Below are 18,117 nucleotides of genomic sequence, written 5' to 3'. Positions count from 1 at the left end.
TAAAATATTTATTCCTCGACATTATTTTTTTTTAAAAAAATATTATAACAAACTAAACCAATTAGAAAAGGAAAAATTATTTCTTAAATATTTTATATAGTGATAATATCAGAGCTCAAGAAAAGGAGTAACCAAAATAATATATGGGTAGCAATTATATATGTTATCTAATCACAAACTCGATTTCACTAATTTTGATTGATCACTCCTAATGGACCGCGTAACAAATATGTGTAATTTTTAAAAACTGAAATTTGGTGGTGATATATCTCGATCTGCAAATCATAAATTTCGAAATTGAAGTTATCCAAATTTTCGAAAATTCTATCATGTTTTCTTCTAACAAATTTCGAAATTTGGTGGTGATAAGCTAGACATAATCTTGAAAATCATGGAGATTTCTTATCTTATCTAAAAAATATGTAGGCGTATTATTCTCTTAAAAATCTTGGTTCTAGAACCATAAGAGAAAATCCATCTATGAAATACAGTGCTCTTTCAATAAAACTCGTGTTGTGTCTTACTTTGTCAAATCCATTCGCTTACCTTTTTTTTATTGCTCATACGTAAGTAACGATACACTCTCACAGACTTCCATCCATCCCTATTCATTTTTTGATTTTTTTAAAAAAAATTGTTCGAATAGTAACATCGATGGATAGTTTTTCGCTCGGAGTACGGTTTGCCGGGGGGGACGATGAACTCCTTTATCATTTGAAAAAAAAGGTAGAGAACCCACAATATTCCAACATCTTCATCAACGAGAGGAACATCTATATATGAAACTGGTCCGGAGACGCTCACAAGTAAGTGATTATAGTATTCTTTGATGTTCGTCCTTTAATTATAATTAAAAAATATTGCACTCTTTGTTGATGTTTAATCATATTAATTAAAAAAAATTTGGTATTGATAATACATGTTTTTGCATCTTTGAAGTCACGAAATATCCATGCACGGAAAAGTTCTTCGGTAATTGATTTATGTTAAATATTCATTCTCGAATTCATCGGAATTCGATATTATATTTAGTCCCAGTGGTGAAATTGAATCTAACTAATTAAGATATATATTTTAGTATATTGCTTCGTGCGTGTATTATGAAAACAATTTGACATATAAAATTAATAATCAAATATTGTTAACTAACGATATCTTTAATTTACAGATTTATATCAGTCAAATGGCAGGAATGAATGGCACTTTTTCAGCGTACGAGAAACAAGCAAAAATAAAAAAGGAGCCAAAAGAACTGCCGGAAACGGATATTGGAGGGCTAGTGTGGCTAAAAAGGCCGTAAGCTACGATGGCAGAATCGTCGGATATAGGATGGGATTGGAGTACTTGAGAGGAAATCCCTCCAAGCGTGAGAAGACCTCGTGGCTTATGCACGAGTACACACTGCACGGAATCAACAATATTGCCAATATGGTATGATATATAAATATATACTCACTTTGTTTTTCGTTTGAACAAGTATTTTTTTCATGCGTATTCCTTTTATCTTATAACTACTTTATATATAATATTTATATATATTGTGATGTTAAACAACTGAATTTCATTGCAAGTAGAAACATGTTCGGTTTGTAAGATTTACAAATCCAATTGGAGATCAAACAACAAAAGAAAATCAGAAGTTTATGATATTGACACACACTGGTGAGCTCAAAGCAGGCAATAGATCCCGACCTCTAGACGTCGAACAAGAAGCTAGGATACGCAATTCAAGTACTCTTGTTGATGATCCAATGAATTATCCAGCCGGCCAATTAATCTGTGTTGGCGACTATATCTGCTCGGAATCTATTATCAATCCAACAAATCACGAAAACCAGAGTTTTTCAATGTCGGAGACTTGGGATATGCTGGAGTTGGAAAAACCGTTGGACGAAAACCAAGGTTTTTCAATGTCAGAGACTTGGGATATGCTGGAGTTGGAGAGTTGAGATATGCTGGAGTTGGAAAAACCGTTGGATATGGAAAACGAAGTTGTTTCAAGTTCGGAGAGCTGGGATATGCTGGAATTGGAAAAACTGTTGAACGAGGAAAACGAAGTTGTTTCGAGTTCAGAGAGCTGGGATGTGCTGGAGTTGGATAAACTGTCGAAGGAGGAAAATGAAGTTGTTTCGAGTTCGGAGAGCTGGGATATGCTGGAGTTGGAAAAACTTTTGAACGAGATTTAGTTGTGAAAACTGAACATGTTGAGAATCAATTCTTTATTTTAAGTGGTGAAATATATACACACAATGTACATTCTTTGAGTCATATTTATCAAGACCATAATACGAGTTATAGAACAACTTAGTAAATATTTTTTGAAAATGGTTTATGAATTAAACACTGGAGGAAGAATTTGAAAGTTATGGTGAAATTGCATTAAATAAAAGCCAGCTCAATTTGTACTAGTATGTTGTCTATGTAGCATGGCCTGACAAGAACTCACACACTAATGATGTATTTGAATTGAAGGAATTGAAATCAAGAATTTGAACCACGTGATTCTAAATCAGTTGGACTTGTTATGATGATCTTGACTTTGTATAAATTTCAAATCCTTTTCTCGTCATCTTGTTCATCCTTGTCCAAAGTCATATTAATTTTAAATCCTTCCCTTTTGGAGTAATTTGAAATCCTCATATCAAATATCATTCCTTAAGAATGAATCCATCAATATAAACATGACATAGATTTCTTTTAATACCATGTAAATTGACGTGCACTATGAGTGGATAGTTTCTAGCTGAAATGGACACCATGCGCTTATATCAGTCGCTCCACAAAAATATTCATGTCAGCAGCAATCAGGTGGTAGCGTAGTTGCATGAAGTTTGTTGGCCATGTTCCACAGCACCATCTGATTAAATAATTTTGTTGGGGGGTCATTGCAGCTTGAGTTTCAAATAATAAAGCACAGTGAATAGAGTGATCCATTTATCCTATCCATACTAGTTTTGGACCAACACTTTAATGATTATTATTAGCAGAGTGGGAGTCGGTGCTTATCTTGTTACAATAACACAAAGGAGAATTCAGTAAGTATGTTGACATTACTAAACTTATGCTCTTTGTTAGGATCATTGTGGCCCAAGAATAGTCCAATGATAATCCAACTGATGGTCGGCACTCGGCCCAAACCAAAGGAAGTTGTGGAGAGGATTCACTCACAGGGAGTTCAAAATAAAGAATGAGGTTCAACTAATTTACATACGATTTGGTTATTATCGTTTAGTTTAGTTATTTCCAAATAAATGATCATCCTCATTTTTAAGGATTAGATTAGGAAGTTACTCTGCAGATTTTTTCAAGTTTGGTTCAGTAATTTCCAAATAAAATATAATCCTTGTCATTAAGGATTTATTAAGAAGTTATTCTGTAGATTTCTACAGATTTATCTTATCATTTTGGGAAACTTCTTGTGTCTATCTAAGGAAGTGGTTGAAATGCAATAAAACAACTCGACTTGATTCTCAAACGTGTTTACGTGGTTGCGTGGTTCTCTTTAACGAACCTCGAGTTCTTGAGGTTCTCTCTTCACCCCAAAGCCCTCTCCTGGCCGGCTCTCCATCATCCATTAACCACGCCATAATGTGATCCATAACTCGGGACTATAACACGCTTCTTGAGATGCATGATGAACCACATTTCCATAGTAAGAAAATGCATAAATGAAAAAATGAAAGGTACAAAAAATTATTTTGCTGCATTGTTTATTGGCCATTATTTTATATGTATGTTTTCATATTTTTAATGACATTATTTTCTATTCAGTGCCAGTAGTTCTTCAAAGGATTTAGGTGACTAAGGACTTTATAATTTACGCGTTATCTTACTGACCTTTACAATTGCCTGCAAACTTATATATGCCCCAATGATATGAAAGAATGGCACACCCCAGCGGAGCTAGCTTTTGCCCATCCATTTTGTTCACTTTTGAGCTCTCATATAAAATCTTAGCAGTTATCAAACTGACTTCTTTGAATCACAAATTTTAAAGCGCGATTTTTTTTATCAAATGAAATCATTTAGCCTTAGCATAACTCCATAACCTACGGTCTAAGTGGTCTCGAGGAAAATTTTGATATGGGTGTTGTTCAAATGTTTTACTTTAGCATAAGCTTGGATCCTAACATTATCATCTGAAGTCTGATGTTCTTGGTTCTCTGCAACACTCGAGCTGGGCTATTAAAGCAAATATTTTTGTGGGTTCTTTACTCTAGCGACCTAGTCCAGGAGGGAATTAGCTGTTGTTGACTGGACAACAAAGAGGTCATGATCATGACGGTTTTGTCCTTTTGGATAAACAAAGAGGACGTGATAAATCCAGCTGAAGGATCAAGATACTATACCTTGTCACTGAACTTAAAAAAAACTAAAAGGTTCTCGAATTCAATGTGAAAGAGTATGCATGAGAAAATTGTTCTCGTAAAATAATCCAACACCAGGACCTGAGGGTAATAAATAGCTGAAAATCTAAACATCAGTCTTGAATATCAAACAGTGAGAAATTCAGATAAATTTCAATTACTATTTGCATGATACTTCAACCGGTCAAAAAAGTGCAATCTTTCCCAGAAACCATGTGACTAGACTGTTCGAATTCCTCAAGCAATCACAAAGCAAGTTTGAGCACAATTTTGCCTAACTTCTTTGACGGCCGATCTTGATCTTCTATTCTCCGGAAAAATTACAGCGCAAGACGCTTGATTATCAAATGCATAAAAGTGGTCAACCTCCAAGTCCACGCTCTCCATTTAAGAATCAACAAGGCATGCTAACTCAACCACGACTCAATTTTCACATTTTACACCGCCCACTCAGCAATCCAAGGCAATGATGATTCAGAAGTCAAGAAAGTATAATCCTACTACAACCCAAGTCTAATTCACCACTCCAATGCTACAGAGCACCAAATGGACCCTTTGCAAAAAAAATTACTCTGATATTGACCAAAATTCCAACTGATAAAGCTCAAAGATCAATTCCCGAATCACAATATCATTTTTTGTCACAGAAAATCATTTAAAAAAACTTATAGAATCCACAACAAGCCGATAAAAATGAGTATGAACAGAAAACATAGAAACCCATATATTAGAAAAGAAAGTACACTTGTGTTGCACGACGTCAGGTGTTGTAACACTGAAAAACAGGCATTAACCATGGCATGCATATAACAATTATGAAATCGGAGCAGTGGGATTGACAGGGGAAAATAAACAATACGGGGGTAGGGATGTAAATGAACCAAACCGTTTGCGAGTTATTCGAAGCTCGGCTCGATAAAAAGCTCGTTTGAGTTTGTTTGTTAATCATATCAAACCAAGCCCAAGCTCAATTTTGAGCTCGAAAATTTAATCAAACCAAGCTCAAGCCTAAGGATATTCGGCTCGTGAGCTCGCAAACATGTTCTATAATGCGCTAGCGAGCTCGAGCTCGGCTCGTTTAGGTGGCTCGTAAGCTCGAGCTTGAGCTTGAGTCGTTTAGGTGGCTCGTAAGCTTGAGTTTGGCTCATTTGTTGAGTTGAATGAATTAGCTCTTATTTGTATCGTTTTGGTTATTTATGAATGAATTTACATTTTTATGTCTGATTTAAAATTATTTTATAGATATATTTAATTTTTAACAAGCTCGATTCAAACTCAAACTCGAGCTCAATTCTATGCTTATCGAGCTCGAAAACGGGACGAGCTCAAGCCAGGCTTGTTAAACATGCTAAACGAGCTATTAATGAATCAAGCTCGAGCCTGGCTTGATTAACATGCTAAACGAGCTTTTAACGAGCCGAGCTCGAGCTTTTTTCGAGCTCAATAATTTCAATACAAACCGAGCTCGAGCTGGATAATAGAAGCTCGAATCGAGCTCGAGCCTCAAACAATTTTAAACAAACCAATCTCAAGCCTGATACTGTTTGGATTGGTTTGGATCGTTTACATCCTAACGGGAGAAATACATTACTATTTTGTTATTGTCAAATAAATATCTTAAATTAATAAAATTTAGTTTAAGTAAATCAAATAAATATCTCAAAACTAATTGAATTAAATGCGTTTAATCATCAACTTAAGAAATATTAGCCACGTTTTTAGAATTATTACACTTAAAAGTAGATGTTGTTAATTAGGTGGCAACTCGTTAATCCATAAGATGAAATAGAATAAATTTTATTTGTTTACATTGGCAAGATTCACAAATTCTATAGGGACACGCAGATGAAACTTCAATTTAAAGGGGGAAAAAAAAGAACAAAAGAAGAAGAAACTTCAAAGAATTTTCTTGAAGACCCGCGTCAGACTGAGACACCTCCCACTTTTCATACACGCATACGCGTAGTTTGTTGGAAAATCTTGCTCAAGAAATCAAGGGTCCTTTGCTTGTTTAACTTTCTATTTTTTAAAATCTAAAAGCCGTCCACTTTCTGGGTTTCAGTTAGATTTTTATTTGGTGCTTCGTTTTAGAGATGGAGAAAGGGAGCAATTTTCGAGCCGGCAGTCTTCTTGGCATGATCAAGGTATTTTTTTGAAACTATCAGTGAAGACCATAAATTACATGATCATTTATTTATGGTTGTTTTGTGAAAATTCACTAAAAAGAATTTGAGACAGGGCCAATACATAAATTCTCTCTTTGCGTAACAGTTCATGTATATGCAAATGATCTGGTAAAGTTTTATTTTTTAGTAAATAAATACGATGCGTGAATGGTTCCTATGTTGTTCAAGACTTCAATCCATGAGAATATGTCTGTACTCTCCAATTTATGATCTTTCAAGTGTAGTAGCTATGGCATGGTCCACGCTGTTGTTGGCGAGCAACAATGGCCATTTCGTTTGCCTCATCTAATCCAATAAGCAGTACATGGGCCGCAATACGGCTAAGATTTGAGATGAAATATTAGTATTAAACTATAGCTTTTGGTACATTTGTTCTGCAATAGTTATAGAGCCATGCTAACGTTTTGATTTCCCCGGGCTGCGAGATAGAGCAACTCTAAGAACAAGGATTGTTATTATAGCAATTGTGCTAATTATCTTGTATGGTTGGATGCGTTGTATAACAGTCAAATTATGACTTTTGCTGTATGATTTGAAATTTACAATTTGTACTATTGTTGTGAGATATTATTTTCGGTGCAACCAAAAGTAATCGGCCATAAATAACTTTTTCGAAAATGTTATGTCATCCTTTGTTGGAACCTGATTTTCTTATATAATGTGTTCTGTAGAAAGCTACTCGGTTAGATAGATCTTCATCAGATACTGGAAAGGGAAAGAGTAAAGTTAAGTCCCCATTATGTACTATTAAGGTTTCACATGGATATAGCTTGGTGGAAGGGCAGGCAGGCCATGACATGGAGGACTACCATGTGGCTGAGTACCGGAAAAAGAAGGGTCACATGCTCGGTTTATTTGCAATTTTCGATGGGCATCTTGGTTACCGTGTCCCAAGCTATCTAAAAGATAATCTCTTCGACAACATCCTTGAAGAGGTAAGTTTCAATTTTGCAAATTTTTGGTCTTTGATATGGTTTGATAGCTTTTGTTCGATGGTTTAGCCTTTTAGTCAATTTTTATGTTGCTTGGAGAATGATTTTTAAAAACTCGCATGAGAAGGATAAACTTTGTTTTCTTCGGAATAAATGTGAGAGAATCGTCGTCACTTAATAAATATTTTTTGAAAATGGTTTATGAATTAAACACTAGAGGAAGAATTTGAAAGTAATGGTGGAATTGCATGAAATAAAAGTCAGCTCAATTTGTACTGGTATGTTGTCTATGTAGCATGGCCTGACAAGAACTTAAACACTAATGATGTATTTGAATTGAAGGAATTGAAATCAAGAATTTGAACCACGTGATTCTAAATAAGTTGGACTTGTTTTGATGATCTCGACTTGTATGAATTTCAAATCCTGTTCTTGTCATCTTGTTCCTCCGTGTCCGTAGTCTTCTTGATTTTAAATCCTTCCCTTTTGGAGTAATTTGAAATCCTCATATCAATACATTCCTTAAGAATGAATCCATCAATATAAACATGACCTAGATTTCTTTTAATACCATGTAAATTGACGTGCACTATGAGTGGTTAGCTCATAGTTTCTAACTGAAAATGGACACCATGCGCTTATATCAGTCGCTCCACAAAAATATTCATGTCAGCAGCAATCAGGTGGTAGCGTAGTTGCATGAAGTTTGTTGGCCATGTTCCACAGCCCCATCTGATTAAATAATTTTGTCGGGGGGCCATTGGAGCTTGAGTTTCAAATAATAAAGCACAGTGAACAGATTGATCCATTTATCCTATCCATACTAGTTTTGGACCAACACTTTAATGATTATTATTAGCAGAAGACAAAGGAGAATTCAGTAAGTATGTTGACATTATTAAACTTATGCTCTTTGTTAGGATCATTGTGGCCCAAGGATAGTCCAATGATAATCCAACTGATGGTCGGCACTCGGCCCAAACCAAAGGAAGTTGTGTAGAGAGGATTCACTTACAGGGAGTTCAAAATAAAGAATAAGGTTCAACTAATTTCCATAGGATTTGGTTATTATCTTTTAGTTTAGTTATTTCCAAATAAATGATCATCCTCATTTTTAAGGATTAGATTAGGAAGTTACTCTGCAGATTTTTTCAAGTTTGGCTTAGTTATTTCCAAATAAAATATAATCCTTGTCATTAAGGATTTGATTAAGAAGTTATTCTGTAGATTTCTGCAGATTTATCTTTAGCATTTTGGGAAACTTCTTGTATCTATCTAAGGAAGTGGTTGAAATGCAATAAAACAACTCGACTTGATTCTCAAATGTGTTTACGTGGTTGCGTGGTTCTCTTTAACGAACCTCGAGTTCTTGAGGTTCTCTCTTCACCCCAAAGCCCTCTCCTGGCTCTCCATCATCCATTAACCATACCATAATGTGATCCGTAACTCGGGACTATAACATGCTTCTTGAGATGCATGATGAACCACATTTCTATAGTAAGATAGAAAATGCATAAATGAAAAAATGAAAGGTAAAAAAAATGGTTTTGCTGCATTGTTTATTGGGCATTATTTTATATGTATTTTTTCATTTTTTAATGACATGATTTTCTATTCAGTGCCAGTAGTTCTTCAAAGGATTTAGGTGACCAAGGACTTTTTAATTACGCGTTATCTTACTGACCTTTACTTGCTTGCAAACTTATATATGCCCCAGTGATATGAAAGAATGGCATACCCCAGCAGAGCTAGCTTTTGCCCATCAATTTTGTTCACTTTTGAGCTCTCATCTAAAATCTCAGCAGTTATCAAACTCGCTTCTTTGAATCACAAATTCGAAAGCACGATTTTTTATCAAATGAAATAATTTAGCTTTAGCATAACTCCATAACCTAGGGTCTAAGTGGGCTTGAGGAAAATTTTGATATGGGTGTTCAAATCTTTTACTTTAGCATAAGCTTGGATCCTAACATTATCATCTGAAGTCTGATGTTCTTGGTTCTCTGCAACACTCGAGCTAGGCTGTTAAAGCAAATATTTTTGTGGGTTCTTTACTCTAGTCTACGAAGGAATTAGCTGTTGTTGACTGGACAAATTGCAATTTGCTCCATTTATCAAGCTGATTGACACTGGTGAAAGGTCATTTCGATCATATTGCTTAACCTTGGGGACACCATAATACACCATGACGAGTTGAGGAACATTGCCACTCCATCTTGATTTATGAAATGCTATTTCTTACCAAATCGAAGTTCTTTTCCAGAATACACTTTGCAAGAAATCTGTGGATGGATGTTCTATCATCCAATGGGAAGTTTTTCATTTATCTCATCCTTTTCCTTTCAACTTTTGCAGCCTAATTTTTGGGATGATCCCAAGACTGCCATTAAGAATGCTTATCGGTCAACTGACGAAGTCATTCTAGAGAATTCTCGACAATTAGGACCAGGTGGCTCCACAGCAGTTACTGCAATTGTTATTGATGGAAAAGATTTATGGGTGGCAAACATCGGTGATTCCAGGGCAGTCATGTGCAAGAACGGAATTGGCTATCAACTTACCGTGGACCACGAACCACGGAGCGAGAAGAGGAGGATTGAAGAGCAGGGTGGTTTTGTGATGACTCTTCCTGGTAATTGTTGGCTGCTCTTCGTTTATTTATTATTTTTATTTTTGCATGCATTTGAACACTGTAATCTAATTATGAGTATATGTGCTGTGGAATTGTAGACCTAGAAGTCATAGATCGAGTTCTACAATTGATCCCATATCACTCAGATCGCAATATATCTTTGTTTTGATTTGTCATATTTATTCGAAAATGCTGATTGTTATTTACGCAAAGAAAATGACTCAGAGTTTTTATACCGTGAACGTAGTCCTTTCGGAGAGAATCACATAAATCACTTTTCATGTTGCATGCCCTTCAATAATTTTGTAATAATTAAAATTCAAGAGTAACTTGATGATGTTTCTTGTCCTTTTCGCAGGAGATGTATCCCGAGTTAATGGCCAACTTGCCGTTGCACGTGCTTTTGGAGATGAAAACCTTAAAGCGCATTTGAGTTCAGATCCTGACATCTGTAATACACACATTAGTTCGAGTGCACAGTTTCTTATATTGGCAAGTGACGGCTTGTGGAAGGTCAGTTTTCTAATAATGTTTTGTTAAATAGTTGATTCTCTTTTGTGTATGTATATAATTTGCTTGACAGATTTTAAAAGAACAAAAAATTGATTGATCGGAAGATATGCAGTATTAATGCCATATTGTACAGGTTATAAGTAATCAAGAAGCCGTGGATATGGTACGGGACGTGGAGGATCCTCAAGCAGCTGCTAAGTATTTGACCACAAAGGCTTTGGAAAGAAAAAGCAAAGACGATATTTCGTGCGTCGTGGTTCGATTTGGATGATTCCACCGAAACAAGATTAGCCAAAACAGATAGCAAGAGACACATGCTGGTATCAGATGTTTATCAATGAGTCTTGATTTGCCTACTGCGCTTGCTGTGAAGGAGAGAGCACAGGAGATAGGACCGGTGTGTCTGGAAAGTTAAATATGACAATAATGGCATAATTTTTACCCCATTCTATGTTTAGTGTGTGCGTGTGTGTGATTTTTTGAAATCGAGTCTGCACGCTGCTGAGCCTCCTTTGGAGTATTGGACCGTTTCGGTTCTAAGCGGCGGTTTGTGTCGTGTGGTTGCCCTGATCAAAGAAGTCAATAATCGCGTAGGAGTATTTTTCCTTTCACGAGATTGAGTTGGTACTCGTGCAGAGCATTACATCGACATAGTTTATGTTGTATTTAGTATATTATACTTGATATATTATTTGTAAGCGTACCGAACGGTTGTTCTTTCTATGGGGTTGTTATTTCTGCTCCATATTTTGGGGTATATAATGAATAAGATATATAATGAATAAGACGTGATTCATGCGTAGTCAAAAGAGTTTGTTTAAGATTTCGTACAATGTCCATGGATACAACGTTTTAAAATTAAGTCTTGTTCAACTCTAAAAACTAGCTTTAAGGACTTACAGAAGAAAATCTCTTTTTTATCTAAGTACAAATATACAACTTTCAAAAACTCTTTCCAACCGATACGAGACATCTTAACACATGCGTTGAGGCATTAACAGGTGGATGATCTAACTATGAATAGTTTAACACATAAAGGTAGATTTAAGCGTTGATACCATGTTAAAATTAGGATTTCGATCTACCTCAACTTCAAAAATTAGCTCTCAAAGAAGAAATATTGTCCAAATTCATGTATACAACTCCAAGAACTCAATCCAACCAATATGATAGATCTTTTAACACAAGGTTTACTTCTAGAAGATATATTAAAATATTATACCTTAGTGATAAATAAAAAATTCTTTAAACTCTAAAAGTTTATAGAAAGTGTTATAATATTTTTTGCCCTGGTCTTGCAAAATCCTTGGAAACCAAGGATAAATGGACAAATGGTGATCAGGTTCATTGTTCAGTAAATATTTGTACTTGTTGCAATGTTTGGAATTAACATAAGTTGTTGTTAAGCACAATAAATGAGATGTGATTCATCTCTACTGACAGATTTATTTAAGTTAGTATACAACAATAGCAATCCAATACACCTTTTAGGAGATACACACACTTTCGAGTCGGACCCAGGATTTTGAACGAAACAGTTAAACCTGAAATTTTATTACTCATGTAGATTACATTAAGTTTAAATAACATCATATCACCCCCGCTGCTCCTCTTGCACTGGATGGATTGGACCTCATGGAATTGTGTACATTGGTTGTACGGACCTCACTGCAATAACAACTGGATTAGATGAGGCTTATTTCAATATGTTTGAGCGTAAATGGTTCAAAAATTAAGCTTGCAAATGAGACACCACAACATAACGTTACCTTTCAAGGCACATTTCGTGAAGAGAATAATATGGTCCATTTTCCATAATGGAAGTGTGCCATAGGATACTTCGTCTCCTTTCTTGGAACTTGTCTGATGCCTTATAGTGAACAAGGAAACTGGTTTAAATAGGCCCGGAGATAACACGAAGGCATGGACTACGGCAAACACACATGACTTAGGTGGTCGAATTCCTCGTTATGAAAAGACACACGTTGTGCATGCGAGTGAAGTTGCTGCGACGTAGCTCTTGCTAGCCTCTCGTGTTGACGCGTAATAAGATCGCCTTCGAATTCGACGTTGCTTGCATGTATATATATGATCATGCTATCCTTGTTCCATAAAACAAATTATGCATATCTTTAATATGTACCATGCATGCAAATATCAATCAAATAGTAAAAAAAATAAAATTTTGTTTTTATGAAAAAACAATTTGAATCATTTTGTTTTTTTATGTTAGTCCTAATCTATTGTTATATTAGACGAATAAAATAATTAGCAACCTATATAAATTAATATCAAAGTTATTTTCCAAATTAAAATTCAAACCGTAGATTTTATGTTATTTAATAAATGATAATAAGGATAATATACAGAAGAAATTGCTCTTTGAACTATATATAAAACATAATTTATAAACTACATATTTTTCTTTAAAAAATATACTAATAAACATAAAGAATTAATATTTTGAATTCCCTGCCTTCGGTTTTCAAATTTGTAATTTGCAATTTTATATTTTAAATAACCAAAGAAACTTAGAAGATCTAATAAAAAATTGAAATAAATAACATGTTAAGGTATACCTTTAAAAATTGAAATGAGAAGGGTATATATAGAAATGAACTAGACATATTATTTATTGCGTAATTAGTTAGGCATAATGATAAGCCTAACTAAAATATAATAATGTTGAATAGTAAAAGACAAAATTGTAATTGTAAATTCATTATTCTAAACTAATAGATTAATCACATTTAGATAGGAAATAGAAATAGACTAGACATATTATTTACTGTGTAATTAGTGAGACATGATGATAAATGTAATTAATATTTATGTTCTAACTAAAATATAATAATCTTGAATAATAAAAAAACATATACTTGTAAATTCACAATTTTAAACTAATAGATTTATTCACACTTTTAGATAGGAAATAGATTTAGATAGAAAATAGATAGATTAAGCTAATTTTTTTATGATAATTATATTATTTACAGTACAATTAGTAAGACGTGATGATAAGCGTAACTTATATTTATATCATAACTAAAATACAATAATGTCGAATAATAAAAAATAAAGTTGTAAATTTATAATTCTAAATTAATAAATTAATTCACACATTTAGATAGAAAATATATTAAGTTCTTGTTTTGATGATAAATATATTATTTACTGTGTAATTAGTGATGAATAACGATAAGTATGACTAAGATTTATGTCATGATTAAAATACAAAAATGTTGAATAATAAAAAGATAACCTTGTGAATTTACAATTCTAAACTAATATATTTATTCGCACGCTATAGATCGAGAACATGAAGAAAAATACATGACATAAGATCATACCGCCGAATACACCTTCGGGCGGATAGATAACTGCGATTAACACAAAATCAAGAAGGAGATCGAACACTTGACTCTTCTCAAAAGATCTAACCGATTCTTCTTGCTCTGAACACATTCACGTGCATACATCATTTACGTGATACCGAGTGAAAAGATTCGACTAAAAGCAATTAAGCCCATATTTTGATTATAAGTATATTATTTACCATGTAACTAATAGATTTATTCACACATTAGATTGAGAAAATAATAAAGACAAGTGACATTAGATCGTAACTCCGAATACACTCCGAGACAAATAAATAATCGTGATTAACACAAAATCAAGAAGGAATTTGAACACCTGACTCTTCTCAATGGATCTAACCAATTCATCTTGCTCTGAACACATTCATCTGCATATATAATTACTAATTTAAGTAATAGCGAGTAAAATGATTTGACTAAAAATCGATAGTCGTCTTTCTTTTTTACTCAATTATGTAACTTCTTGTAGTTCTCTTTTTTTCGAGGTTAGTCTCTAACCAACAGATGCGGTTCTTGCTTGATGTACAAGCAATTATCAGTGGTCTTGGACAACCAAGCCATAAGAAATAAACGCAAAATTTGTATTCTCGGACATTTTTGCCGGTGACACCACATGAAACAAAACAAATTATTCATATATTTAAAAGAAAACGATCCAAACTTGGGTCGCCAATTTCGTAAACAAGTATGTTTTCGAAAAGAATGCAGGTATTGTGAGCGTGGATAGCGAATCATAAGTTACTTCTCATAGAAATATAAGTCTAGCAAAAGGTCCTTTACTACATACCTACTTAATACGCAATCTTCAGTATCCGGCACAAGAATCTGAAATATCTTAAAGTCTGGTTTCATGTTTGACTACAAAAGACTCGGATTTTCAGGTGCTGGAATAACACAACGTACATGACTTGGCTGATAACTAAAGCCAAAGCCTTATAAATAAAATGGAACATACGGCTCTATCGGCCTTTGAGTTCCTCCTCAAATTTAAGCAGTCTCTCCCGGAGAGGCTTCAAAAATGATTTCAAATCCTGGTTGATCCGCTGCTTCTCTTGGGGCTTAAAATCCTTGTCTTTGCTAAGATGTACTTCGACCTGTAAAATAAGACACGGATTGCACCAAATTGGGATCTTGTTTCAATTGGCTTAAGAGAAAAGAAGATGATAAACTTTTAAAGTACAATTACTGTTCCGCGTGTTTGTGGGATAAGTTCCCAGTGATTTATAAGACTATACGTAACATTCCCCCAACATGGATCAACAATTTAACAAAATTGTTGCTAACTGATCTTATCACGTAGATTCTAGCTCGAGTAAATCCTGAACATGCCATTTAGTTCTATATTGTTCCGAGTTCCTTCTAACAAGGGCTTAAGCATTTATGTTTGATTACCTGCAGGTCGTCTAATTCACCAAACGTGAACTCAGGAACGTCTAGGTGCCCTTTGACCTTCTCATTCTCACCTCCAATGTGCCATTCCCCTAATTTCAATTTTTTTAATAAATGTAGATGTGAGAGCAGAAAGTACGTGGGAAAAGGAAAACCGAAGAAATAAGACTTCAGAATTTCAGATCAACTCCAAAATGAATGAAATTTTAAAAGAGTTACCTTTCACTTTTAGTGTCAACTCATAGGTGTAGCCAACACGTTTTTTATTTCGAACCGTAACCAAGAAGGCCTGTGTCACACATTTAGACATGATAAATAATTATGATGGCCATGTCAAAAGAATTGAGGAATCAAATAAATTGCTTCAAACAAATATCATCTCAGACATCTAATAATTTTGCAAGAACTAACATCACCAACACATTTTGTAACTTCTGTAATTTCTGCCCTGCCACTAGAGAACTCCAAGGACCCCATAGATACGAGCAACTCCTACAATCAAAAAAGAAAAATATTAAAATGCAACAGATCGGGTATGGAAATGTTAGCAAACCCTATGTAGTTTTCAACTTAGAATGAAAATGAGTATTGAGGATAAGCCAAAATGGTCATGTAGTAGTGGCTTCAACCTATCATCTTAAATCTTTGATAAACACGAAGACTGGTCCATCCCCCAATGTCAATTACAATTGGTAGCAAGTTCACACAGAATTTTTTTTAACAATTGATGGATATAAGAAAATTTACTTGTTTATGACAAAATCAATAGATATTTTACAAAAGGTTTATAAATATAAACGTATCCAAACCTTAATCCTATCCGTTGCCCATGCATTTAGATTTTTCTCCTCCCATGTTCCAGCCTAGAAAAACAGAAATTAAAATTTAGAAGTATGAAACAAACAAAAATGCTCTTTTAAAAAACATAAACAAACAGCAAGGTGATGCTTATGAATTTAACAGAAAGCAGGAGACCAAAAACCTGAATATTCCTCTGGTTAACAACAGAGAATCTAGACCTAAGGCATCAGACAATAGCAACTGCAACTTAAAACTGCACCCAAGGTTGCAAAAATTGATGTTGGAGAGGCAGTTATATGGGCCATTCAATATTTTGTAAACACAAAACAGAAGGACAAACAGATATTAATCGAATATCTTTGTTTATGCCGTTAACGATTCAGAAAACATATGGCCCAGAAATAACCAACACCGCTGACCATTCAAAACAAGAAAACGGAAACTAGAAAAGTCTAAGCGGAAAAAATGGTCACGACGCCAAAAATGATTCCAAATCTCTCTATGCAAATGGAAAAGTAAATAAATGCAAAAACTCAAATTCACTGACAAAATTCAAAAGAGCTTCCCCGAGGTAATTCAAGTTCTTTATGGGCAAAAAACAGCTATCAAGGGACATTTCCATCTACTTATGCCAGTTCAGATCCGAAAAGTATCAAAGATCATCTGTCTAATTTGAATGTTCTCGTTGTAAACTATCAAGTATCTTTGTGCTTGGAAAATTTCTGAATAAAAACATATATCCTCACAAACATTTAAAGTGAAAAAATTTCTTGTTAGCACTGCTCGGGGGGATAGAGTAAAGTGTAAATTCAAATCAGCAAAGGCTTTGTTTCATGTCACAAACATTTACGCCAATTGACATTCTCAAATACAAGGCATCAGACAGAAAAAACATGAAAAACAAGAGCCCGCGTTCAATTAGCGAAAGCATACCCTATTCCAAGCAGAGCCAAGATGGGTTTGGCTGGTTTGCGTGCACAAATCCGCCTGGTCAATCTTCTTGGGCGTGGGCAAAGGAGCAGCATCGCGGCCCGCCTCCCGCACCCAATACGTGTACGAAGCCGATTCCGCCGCCTTCTCAGCCGAAACCGCCGCCGCGCCTGCCTCCATCCTCACCGACTAAATATGGATCGAATGTCAACAGAAATGGATGGTAGATCAGGCAGTTGGTGGTGATTACAAGGCAATAATTCGAAATTTTGATCAAATATTAGCTTGAAATGGGATGATCTGAGGATAGGGAAGCAGGAAGCAACAATACATGCTGCTAATTCCAAGATTTGTGATGCAATTTTGACTCGCCGCGAATTGTCCTGACAAAAAAATCGTGATGGAAGTTTCGAGTGGGGTCTGTTTTCGGCCCATAAAATGTAGCCCAAATAAAAAAATTGCACAAATTTTGATCAATGAGCAACGGATGACAAGACGAGAAGCTTCTCTCTGTGTGTGTGTGTGTGTAAGGTAAATTCATAAAAAAAAAAATAGTAAATTTAAATATATCATTTATAACTACCATATCCTAATAAATTTTTTGTTTATATTTATCTACATATTATAATTTTTATTTTTGAAAACATATATAGAATGACTATAGTAGACAAAATAATTATTATAATTAGTATATATAGATTTTACTTATTAATTATTATGAGATAGGCAAAAAAATTTAGGGGTATTTAAGAGTGTCAAAGAATTTTTTGAATCAAAAGAGAGCCAAATAATTTATCGTTTAACGGAACAATAATATATTCATTATCTCTGTCTCTACGTAGCTAAGTGTTAAAAAGTTAAAGACACCAAACAACTAATTTGCTATGTTAATTATAAATATTCGAAAACAAACTTTTTTCAATATTTGTAAGTATTTTTTTTTCACATCACACATATGTTAAGTGATGTTAATTTGATGATTATATAATT

General features: G+C 34.4%; 2 protein-coding genes across 2 annotated transcripts; one reads left to right on the top strand and one right to left on the bottom strand.

Moving 5' to 3' along the window:
- The first annotated feature begins 6,250 nt into the window (after nucleotides 1-6,250).
- Nucleotides 6,251-11,432, top strand: LOC142546016 (putative protein phosphatase 2C 44). The gene is made up of 5 exons (XM_075653488.1): nucleotides 6,251-6,511; nucleotides 7,225-7,488; nucleotides 9,841-10,117; nucleotides 10,476-10,630; nucleotides 10,764-11,432. The coding sequence occupies exons 1-5, from the start codon at nucleotides 6,461-6,463 to the stop codon at nucleotides 10,899-10,901; spliced, it is 885 nt and encodes a 294-aa protein (XP_075509603.1). The 5' UTR covers nucleotides 6,251-6,460; the 3' UTR covers nucleotides 10,902-11,432.
- Nucleotides 11,433-14,731: 3,299 nt separating this feature from the next.
- Nucleotides 14,732-17,550, bottom strand: LOC142546015 (uncharacterized). Its single transcript, XM_075653487.1, has 6 exons — nucleotides 17,131-17,550; nucleotides 16,206-16,259; nucleotides 15,808-15,888; nucleotides 15,616-15,685; nucleotides 15,400-15,488; nucleotides 14,732-15,101 (listed from the first exon to the last, which is right to left on the bottom strand). Exons 1-6 carry the CDS (start codon nucleotides 17,305-17,307, stop codon nucleotides 14,967-14,969), a joined length of 606 nt encoding a protein of 201 aa, XP_075509602.1. The 5' UTR covers nucleotides 17,308-17,550; the 3' UTR covers nucleotides 14,732-14,966.
- Nucleotides 17,551-18,117: the final 567 nt, after the last annotated feature.

Source organism: Primulina tabacum, chromosome 5, assembly GCF_025594145.1.
Source record: "Primulina tabacum isolate GXHZ01 chromosome 5, ASM2559414v2, whole genome shotgun sequence".
In the NCBI taxonomy this organism is placed as follows: Eukaryota; Viridiplantae; Streptophyta; class Magnoliopsida; order Lamiales; family Gesneriaceae; genus Primulina; species Primulina tabacum.
This window is presented reverse-complemented; position numbering and strand designations above follow the sequence as displayed.

Coding starts and splice junctions, on each gene's coding strand:
- LOC142546016 (XM_075653488.1), top strand. CDS start 6,461: ATGGAGAAAGGGAGCAATTTTCGAGCCGGCAGTCTTCTTGGCATGATC. Junction 10,118..10,475: donor TTTTGTGATGACTCTTCCTG/GTAATTGTTGGC, acceptor TCCTTTTCGCAG/GAGATGTATCCCGAGTTAAT. Junction 10,631..10,763: donor CAAGTGACGGCTTGTGGAAG/GTCAGTTTTCTA, acceptor CATATTGTACAG/GTTATAAGTAATCAAGAAGC.
- LOC142546015 (XM_075653487.1), bottom strand. CDS start 17,307: ATGGAGGCAGGCGCGGCGGCGGTTTCGGCTGAGAAGGCGGCGGAATCG. Junction 16,260..17,130: donor TTGGCTCTGCTTGGAATAGG/GTATGCTTTCGC, acceptor CTGTTTTTCTAG/GCTGGAACATGGGAGGAGAA. Junction 15,686..15,807: donor TTACAAAATGTGTTGGTGAT/GTTAGTTCTTGC, acceptor TGTGTGACACAG/GCCTTCTTGGTTACGGTTCG.